Source organism: Scylla paramamosain, chromosome 6, assembly GCF_035594125.1.
Source record: "Scylla paramamosain isolate STU-SP2022 chromosome 6, ASM3559412v1, whole genome shotgun sequence".
NCBI classification, from domain to species: Eukaryota; Metazoa; Arthropoda; class Malacostraca; order Decapoda; family Portunidae; genus Scylla; species Scylla paramamosain.
Window position 1 is genome coordinate 6185001 of NC_087156.1, and position 10000 is coordinate 6195000.

A 10000-nucleotide genomic window follows, 5' to 3' on the forward strand; every position below is an offset into this window, starting at 1 on the left:
GCACTCCTCACTCTGGCTGACATGTGGCTGCAGGTGTACCACAAACCTTAGTGACGCAGACTTCATACCGAAATGTGGAATATTCGCAGAGATTTAGTGCTTTTCATCACCATGCTAAAATGTTTTAACGCCGTTGAATATAAAGTAAATGACAGGCGTGTTGCAGGTATTATGACCGCGAGTATCTGCCACTTCTCTGCCTGGCTGGTAGGAATATAACAGATGAAACAAAGACAACATCCTTAAGTTTATTATTTTTTGTTGATATTTCTATTTTATTCTTTTATTGATACACAAGAAGGGATCAATGCAGCATGCAAATATTTTTCATGTCTTTCCTTGACTTTTATTGAATCCTCTCGCGCTTGCTCTTTGACTTCAATTTTCTCCTTTTGCACAAGAAAAGCTTTCGTCGCATTATGTACTGGAAGGCTGAGAAATTCCCTTTACTTCATATCTATTGCACAGTAATCTTATTCGTGTCGTAAGCATATATTTTCTGTGTTTTTTTCTTGACTTAAAATTTAAGAACAGAAAATAAGGGAAGCTGCCTAGACGTGGCAGTCCCAATACGAAATATACCAACCTACGTACTTCCACCTATCATCTCATCTATAAATTTGTCTAATCTTCTTTTGAATTTCTTTAATGACTCAATACTAACAACCTGATTACCGAGTCTATTCCTGTTCATCTACCACTCTGTTTGAGAACCAGTTCCCTCCAATCTCTCTTTCTTTCGTTCTTTCTTTCTTTCTTTCTTTCTTTCTTTCTTTCTTTCTTTCTTTCTTTCTTTCTTTTTTTTAATCTAACTTATCAAGCTCTAACCCATTTGTACTATCCTAATTTCTGACCCCGAAAACTTTGCTTACTTCTCTGATATTCTCGTGTCCTCGTGTCTCACATCATTGAAAACAAATCGCTCTCCCCATCCCAAACCTGGCCAGTACTCCTTTCTGCATTTCTATACATTTATGCGTGTGGCAAGCCAATACTTTCCATCCCGCACTTTGCCATTTACCAGATTCTCTCGTTTCACCGCATTGGAAAAGTCACGTCTCTCTATACCCCGCTCAGCTGTACTCTGGGCTGAAAGAAGGACAGGACGGCACAGCGGGGGCAGGCGAGTGCTCCGCTGAGGCGTGCTGGCTGTGTAATGTACCCGAAGAGGAGCATCACCGAGGCACTCACTCCCATCTTCCCTCACGACCTTTGGCCCAGCACGCCACTCCCGCGATACCCTCGTCTGGCAGTCCCTTCCTGGCTCCTTTCCCTCGTCCGTGGCACCCTCCTTACTTTTTCTTGAGTGCCACCATGAGCAGTAGATCTTTTGTGCTGTCTTCCGGGACTTATTGTAGGTCAGGAAAGAACGTGCTGTGTGTCTCCCTGCGGCCATCTGGTAGATCTGTGTTTAGTTTTGTCCGTCTCCTTGTTAGTTCTAGTGTTTCTCTCTCTCTCTCTCTCTCTCTCTCTCTCTCTCTCTCTCTCTCTCTCTCTCTCTCTCTCTCTCTCTCTCTCTCTCTCTCTCTCTCTCTCTCCCTCTCTCTCTCTCTCAACACACACACACACACACACACACTCACTTGTATATCAATATGTATCACCGTGTTTGTTGTCTGTCTCTCCTCAGCAGGTTGTCAATATTTTTTTCCTAAGAATATTTCTTTTTTCCACATTCTATACGCCATGCATGAAGCAAGAAAAAAATTACCTTAATAAGAAGATGAAAACTGGGAGTGAAAAATTTATTTCACGCGGCCCTTGAGAGAAATAGTGAGAGAATGGCCAAATAGAAGCATCAATTTGGATTTCGGGGCTGACCTGGTTACTGCTCTCTTAAAGGTGTCCAGGAGAAGCAGAGGACAGTCCACTTCTCAATCTATTGCCAGTGAAAGGAATGAAGGAATGAAAATACCGCTTCGCACCAGCAGTATAAAAGAAAAATATGTTGAATGTTTTATAGAGGTAAAAGATAGTTAATTCTTGGACGCCCTGCCAATGAAAGAGACGAAGAAATTAAGATACTAGTTCACTCCACTAGTATATGAGAGTGCTCTAGAGGGTTTGGGTGGATGAAGGACTGGGAATAAGGGATGACAGGGGAGCAGATGCAAAATTAGCAAGTCAGAGCAGTGTGAGTGAAAAGGGCAATATATAAAACAGCGATAAAGGAACAGCAATACAGAATAGCAATGTGAAATATCGAGTGTCGGATATACGAGTGTTCATGTGAGCGTGTGTGCCAGTCCATACAGCAGCAGCTTATTTAGACGTATGCTGCAGTGTGTATATGTGTGTTTCTACCTTTTTTTTTTTTTTTTCTTTTTTTCTTTTTTTTTTTTTTGCAGGGGGAATCAATCGCAATCAATCAATCACACACGTACAAAAATTGCTTACACACACACACACACACACTCACACACACACACACACACACACACACACACACACACACACACACACACACACACAATAGAAAAAAAATAAGAAAAAAAAGGGTTCCAAGTGGTGGGTTTTAATCCCATAAAAGAGTGGAAGAATCTCTTGGCAATCCTGCTTCAACAACCCGTTCATTTATACCCAATGTTTCGGCGGCTTCACGTTCATTCCAACCTCACCTTTAATTAAGTCCAAACGACAGGTAAGCCGTCTCCCCAACTCTTAATTACAGGTATACCGATTCCCTGATCAGGTGAATTGCTGTGCAGATGAGGAAGAAGAAAGGGAGGAGGAGGAGGAGGTGGAGGAGAAGAGGAGGTGGCAGAAGGAGGAAAGAGGAAGTAAAGGGAAGAGGAAGAGGGATAATAAGCTGGAGAAAGAGAAACCTGTGGAGGAATGGGAAGTAGGTAAGCGAAAAAACAATTAGTTAACAGGTGAGGCTAATGGCAGATCAGCGAGCCTTCTACAGGTGGATCGTTAGCTCGTGTTCACCTGGAGCTTAACTGTCTTTTGCGAGCCTCGATGTGTCTCTTGGTGATCCGCCGCCTCCCTTCCCTGCTTGCTGCTGGATTAGTGCTATTATTTTGCACGTGTTTTTGTAATGTTTTGTTCTTGATTGTTTAGTTTTTTTATGATTTTTTTTTTTTGTCTTGTCTTTTTTTTTTTACTCTATTTATTGTGTTCGATGTTGTTTTTCACTTGTTTTTATTTTGTCTATATCTTTGCTGCGTGTTTTTTTTTTTTTTAAGTGTGTCGTCGTGGTCTCTCTCTCTCTCTCTCTCTCTCTCTCTCTCTCTCTCTCTCTCTCTCTCTCTCTCTCTCTCTCTCTCTCTCTCTCTCTCTCTCTCTCTCTCTCTCTCTCTCTCTCTCTCTCTCTCTCTCTCTCTTTCCACTACGATTAAGGAGAATTTCCAATCACTTCCTAGCTCACTTTGAAGCAAAAATTTTATTGCAACCTTTTTTTCCTTGACGCCAAAGAGCAAGTTTCGAGCGACCTACATCAAGTGTGTGGCTGCTTGTCTTCTCTCTGAACTTAGAGGAGGAGGAGGAGGAGGAGGAGGAGGTGCTTGGCAGAGTTTCCTCCCCACTAGGCACAGCTCCCAGACTTGTATTTGCATCCTCTTTTAGTGATTAGTTCCTGCAGTCATGTATTAAGTGTGTGTGTGTGTGTGTGTGTGTGTGTGTGTGTGTGTGTGTGTGTGTGTGTGTGTGTGTGTGTGTGTGTGTGATTTCTTATTATTTTTCTTCATTTATTTATTTTATTTATTTTATTTATATGCCTTTTTTATTTATTTATTATTTATTTATTTATTTATTTACTTATTTATTTATTTACTTTTTTTTGTGTGTGTGTATATGTGTGTGTGTGTTGCTATAATGCATCCATCATTTGTAGTCTTCATCATTGTCATTGTTGTTGCTGTTATTGTTTGCTTATGAATTTTTTATTATATTGTTGTTGTTATTATTATTATTATTATTATTATTATTATTATTATTATTATTATTATTATTATTATTACTATTACTATTACTATTATTATTATTATTACCATTGTTGTTTTATTTTTATTGTTGTTTTTGTTGGTAGTGGTTATAGTGGTGGTGGTGGTCACGGTGGTGGTGGGGATGGTGTTGTTGTTGTTGTTGTTGTTCTTGTTCTAGTTGTTATCACCATCACCATCACTATCATCTCTTCATCTCCTTTCCTTACAATACTCACCTGTTTAACCTCATCTTAATTTCTCTTCCTTTGACATTTTTCTCCTCCATATCACTTCCTTTCCGTCATGTCCTTCTGGCTCCTACTGCTTCTCCCTCTCCCTTCCAACCTCTTCCCAACCTCTCACGTCTGTTCTCCTCCTTTCCTTCAACTTTCCGTTACTCTCCACTCTTCACCTCATCTTTGTCCCTCTCCTTCTGCCTCATTTGACCTCGTCCTTCTCCTCTTTCTGCTTTTCTTCTTTTATTTTCTGTCTGGTGTGTGTTTGTCCTTCTCGTGCTCAATTCTCCTTACCGCTTCTTTGTCTTTCTCCTTCTGTTTCATTTGACCTACTTCTTCTCCTCTTTCTCCTTCCTTTTACTTTTTTTTTTTGTGGGTTCTTCCTCGTAGTCTGAAATCTTCCACTACCCCTTTACCTTTCCTCTTGACTTCCTCTTTGTCTTCCCGCTTTGCTCCCATTTAATCTACTTTTCTTCCTCCTCTTACTTCTCTTCTTTTATTTTTATTTTTCTTTGCCTCCGTCTTCAGTCCTCCATTACTCCATTACTTTTCCTCCTTACCTCCTCTTTGTCTTCCCTCTTTGGTCTCATTTAACCTACTTTTCCTCCTTCTCTTACTTCCCTTTCTTTTCCTTCCTTTTGTCTGCTGCGCCTGAGTCATCCTCGTCTTCCTTTCTCTCTCCGTGGCTTCCTAGAGTGACTGATGTGCGCCGTAATGGAGAGGAGCACTGAAGAGGTGAGGATTCCGAGCTTGCACACTTACCCCATCACTCTTGTCTATTTCTCGGGTCTATCAAGGGTCTTAAGTTCCCTTCCTCTTCCTCCTTTCTCTCTTATTCCTTTACTTCTTCCTTCTCCTTTTCGCTTACCTCGTTTTCCTTTTCATTCCGTTTTTTGTAGAGTTTATCTCATTAAGAATTATAATTTTGCTTTCAGTGCAACAAGAAGGTATATATGGACGGGTCGATAAGAGAGAGAGAGAGAGAGAGAGAGAGAGAGAGAGAGAGAGAGAGAGAGAGAGAGAGAGAGAGAGAGAGAGAGAGAGAGAGAGAGAGAGAGAAGTAAACAGATGGAGAGATATAGACAAATATATGTAGATAGGTTTATAAATACATTTTATAGACGAGTTCATAGACAGGTATAGCTATAAGTAGATAGGTAGATTTATAAATGAATCGTAAATAGACTGGTAGACAGATAGATAGATAGGTCAATAAATGGAGTAAGATATATACAATAGAAAATATGAGAGAGAGAGAGAGAGAGAGAGAGAGAGAGAGAGAGAGAGAGAGAGAGAGAGAGAGAGAGAGAGAGAGAGAGAACAAGGGTCATGAGGAAAACAACGTATGTATAAATAAGTTTATTGGTTTTATTTTTCCGATACATCAAACTACCCCACTACGGACTTGACTTTCGCCCCTTTGATAAATACTTTTCACATAAATGACATACATGGATAACACGTTCAGTAACACCGCCGTCGTTAAAGCTAATGTCGACTCCACTCACTGAAACGAGAACGGGAGGAGGAGACCATGGGAGGCGCCGCCCGACTGTGTGTAGCTTTTACTTTAATGAATCGCGTGTTTAGTTTTAACCTTTTCTTTTCTCTCCCCTCCTTTATGTATTATTCTCATTGTAGTGTGCATGTGTTTGTTTGTTTGTTTGTTTTTCTGTGTGTATTTATAGTATTGTTGTGTATCTACCTTTTTTTTTCGTTTTTTTTTGTACAAAAGTGAAGTTATCGTGCGTATTTAACTTTTTTTTTCCTCTTTTACTTCTTTTCCTGTTTAAGATCGTGGTGCATTTTTCCTCTTCCTCTTTTTTTTCATTTGCATGTGTGAAATTGTGGTGCATTCTAACCTTTAAATGCTATTACTGCCCTTTCACTTTTTTTTGTTTCTTTTCCTCTTTTCCTTTTCTATTTTGTTTTGTTGTTTTATTTTTTTTTTACTTTCTTTACTCCATTCTCTTTCTGCATATATATATATTTTTTCTCTATTTTTCTCTTTCATTTTTTTTCTTTCTCTTTCTGCATGTCTAGGAGTGTGACGTGCACATTTCATTTATTGCCATGCTCTCTTTGGTGTATCATAGCTTTCTCTTTATTATATTAAAAAAAAAAAAAGGAAACAAACAAGGTACAACATTTGCTCCGATTTGCTTGATTTTAATGCCTCACGTAAAATCATAAAAGAAAAAAAAAAATGAGGATGTAATTTTTCTATCCATGTAAATGAGTTTATGTGAGTGATTGGGTGATTGATCAGGGTGTAATCGTGTAAAGCCTTGCAATCATTGACCTGTTGGGTGAAGGGTCAGTGTGCCGCGTGGGACTTTTCCTTGACCTCCCATAATCTCCTCCTCCTTGCCATTCGAAAAGTCAGATAGAAGTACATCGGTTACATCATTAGTTTATTCATACTCCTGATAGCACGCGTGTGGTATAGATCTGTTCGTGGTTATGTATAGCTGTTAGTGCACATTCCTCCTCGCCGTGTGTCATTCCTACCAGTAAGGCAACATATAGAAATGAAACAGATATACGGTGATGTTTAGCACTTTAAGGTCTCCAAATAAATATAAATGATTTGTCTTCGTATAGATGGTGTCCATATATTGTTAGTGTTTTTTGAGCAAGATATATGTATACACTATTTTGTTTTATTTGCAGTGTTTGGAAGGTAAAGGAAGGGAGCGAGCTGTTCACTTCCTGATGCTGACTCGCCTCACCTGCCGTTTGAGCCACAGGTGAGGAGAACGTGTGTACTGACTGACTGACTGGAGGAACATACACACACACACACACACGCACACACACACACACACACACACACACACACACACACACACACACACACACACACACACACACACACACACACACACACACACACACACACACACACACACACACACACACACACACACACACACACACACACACAAGGTAATTTAAGTCCTAGTTACATTAGCGTCCTATCTATATTTTCATTAAAGGAAAAGAGAGAGCTCAGTTGATCGGTTTGTGTAGATAAGTAAACCCTGTGTAACCTTGAACACCTCAGCTAATCGCCTTGTTCTAGGAGTATGTAAACTCGGCTTAGTCACTTCCTCTACGTAGATTCATGTAGCGAAGCCCTACCTTAGCACCCTCCGTTTTCTTTGGCTCAGAAAGAAAATGAACTGCTCATAGGAAAGTAGTAGAGAAGTAAATTTAAATTCACTAGTGGCATTTGATATTTTAAGACGAAGTGAAAAAAAGTTTACGTCTCTGGTGGAGAAAAGGAGGGAAGAGGGTAAATTATAAAGACTTCTGTGGAGTTGGAGAAAATGGAATGTCAGCGAAAGAGAGAAAAAGGAGAGGGAGGGAATTCGCTTGTGTCTCAGGAACTGACTTACACCAAGTCGTTTCTCAGCGGGGAAAGGAAAGACAAGATGCGGCTCCTCATTAAAGTCCAATTCGAAAATTAATGAGAAAGCGAATCATCATCCTGCCTCAGAACCTCGTGTTTCTCATAAATAAAGGTGTAATTATCCCATTACTAGTTATTCTTGTATAGTTACTGTTCTATATAGTGTCGTCTTGCACCTTCCGCGTCTCTCGTCACGCTCCATTAGCTACCTGCAGCGCCTTAACCCTAGCTTAGGTCAGTATATTACACACGCCATAATGGAGCTTCACTTAATATACAGCGTTTGGAAGCCACAGCAAGGTGGGGACGCCGCTACAGCTTTACTACAACATATAGCTTCAGAGAACAACACCGGAGAGGGAATATAAGTAAGTTGTTTTTTTTTAAGGGGAGATGGAAGTTTTCAGAGCACCGGGACCATTCCGGGCTGCTGTGTGCTTGTGTCTCTGCTCTTCGGAACAACCTCATTGCAACCTGAACCATTTACTCCTCGTCCATAGAATTTGGCGCCGCATACAACACGGCGGCTGGCGAGTTCTCGCGGACACAAGCTCCGAGCACTAAAGACATTCTGTCTTACACCTTAAAATGTTATCGAGCATTCCTGTGGTATCGTGTTCGTACCTTCTGGAATTATAACCGCTGTTGCTTTCTGACCCTGAGGAACACTTTGTTGCGTCACATTCGGTGTCATTCCTTTGATAAATTTAACTTTAAACTTGGGACTACTGGCGGTCGCTCGCGGTGACACTGAATGCGGGGACAAGGTACCACTGAACTCCTGACGTTGGAAACAGTGTACTCTGGTTTCTGGCGTGGGTGAGTAAGTGTTCTTTATTGTCATCTTATCATCTCGTCTTTTCACTGGGTGGCCAAATCCAGTACAGTCACCATACCACTGAGGGCTCGCCACCGCCGCGGGTTGCTCTGGTGTGCTCGATGGCAGCATTTCTCCCTTAAACACAGTGTCTCGCTGAACGGGGGAGTGCGTCCTGACCTGTGCAGCCCTTGCTGCTACGGGCCAAGGGGGCACCTGATCATGTATCCACTGAACGCATGAAGCAACACACTCCGCTCTTGCTGCCTCAGCTACGGCGGCGTTTGAAGGATGTGAGATGCATCCCGTGGAGACCAGGGAGGGGCGTGGAACACCGGACTGGAGACGGCGAGGACTGATCCACCCCCGCCACTCCTCCCGACACAGGAAGCCTCGTGGAAGAAAAACCCTGCGAAGAGCTCCATGAGACCGGAGTGTGGGAGACACAGAAGTCGACCGAAGGCAGCCTTATCTTCTGAGTGGTGCAGCGCTCCGAGAAGGTGTGCGGCGCCGGCAAGTCAGACTGTGACCTCATGTGACCCCGTGGTTGGGCCCGTGGTGAGCCTAAATTTTTAGTTGAGATCATGGATGAGTCTTGGTGACCCTGAGGTTTGTATGGTGGCATTGGTGACATTGGAGGGGCGGCCATGCAGTCCAGTCCCTGACAGCGGCCACGGACACACGCCCCGAGAGACACTGAGCGAGAAGGGTTTTCTGAAGCGCTACTGATGCTCTGGACGCATGGAGTGTGAGGTCTTGGGAAGCGGGCGTTGAGAGTCCTCGACATGAGGGATTCCATCTTGGTCCTCCATGTGTCGCTGGGCAGCACGCTGTCGTGGCCACACGGGCCAGGTGGAGGCGCCGTCGACGAACCGGAAACTGATCTCCTCTGTACCAACGTCTTTTCACTCGGCGATAATGACTCACTAGAGCGAAACTCACTTGGCACTCCTGAGTCACTCGTCGACAGAGGCACCATATAGTCACCTGGACACAGCTGACCAGGCACTGTCGACTCACTGATTGAAAGAGCCGACACCGCAATGCCACTTGACACCGATGGGCTGCTCACCTGAGACAACGGGGTTTGGCCGCTGAGGGCAGGGCCGCTCGGTTCACTTGGAATGGCTGGTAGTTCTATCCTGGTGGTGGAATGAAGGTCTCCTGCTTGCTGCGTGTCGGGACTGGCGGGTGGGCATGTTAGCGGGTCACCCAGGGTTAAGTCACTGGACCTTGACGTCATTGTGAGGTCACCAGGAGAGGGAGTCCCTGACGCCTGGTGTGAAGGGCCCGAGGGTGCCGGGGTGCGCCGCACAGACATGTGGGAAAGCGCCCCGGCACATCGGGGTCACCACTACATCACCAGCAGGAACAGCGTCACCAGGCAGGTTAGGAAAAACATCACCAAGTTGGCACCAACCACGGAACCTGGGGTTAGAGATTAGAGTCAGTTTCTCTCTCTCTCTCTCTCTCTCTCTCTCTCTCTCTCTCTCTCTCTCTCTCTCTCTCTCTCTCTCTCTCTCTCTCTCTCTCTCTCTCTCTCTCTCTCTCTCTCTCTCTCTCTCTCTCTCTCTCTCTCTCGCTCTCTCTCTCTCATACTAGATTA

The 10000-nt window shown here is 43.2% G+C and overlaps 1 protein-coding gene across 1 annotated transcript in view; it reads right to left on the reverse strand.

Moving 5' to 3' along the window:
* Positions 1–5508: 5508 nt before the first annotated feature.
* The window catches only part of LOC135101694 (uncharacterized), a 67791-nt gene continuing 63299 nt past the window's right edge, over positions 5509–10000 (reverse strand). The window contains exon 6 of the mRNA XM_064006017.1: positions 5509–9822. Within this exon, the coding sequence (XP_063862087.1) occupies positions 9749–9822 (74 nt within the window). The 3' untranslated portion in view covers positions 5509–9748. The remainder of the gene's footprint in view (positions 9823–10000) is intronic.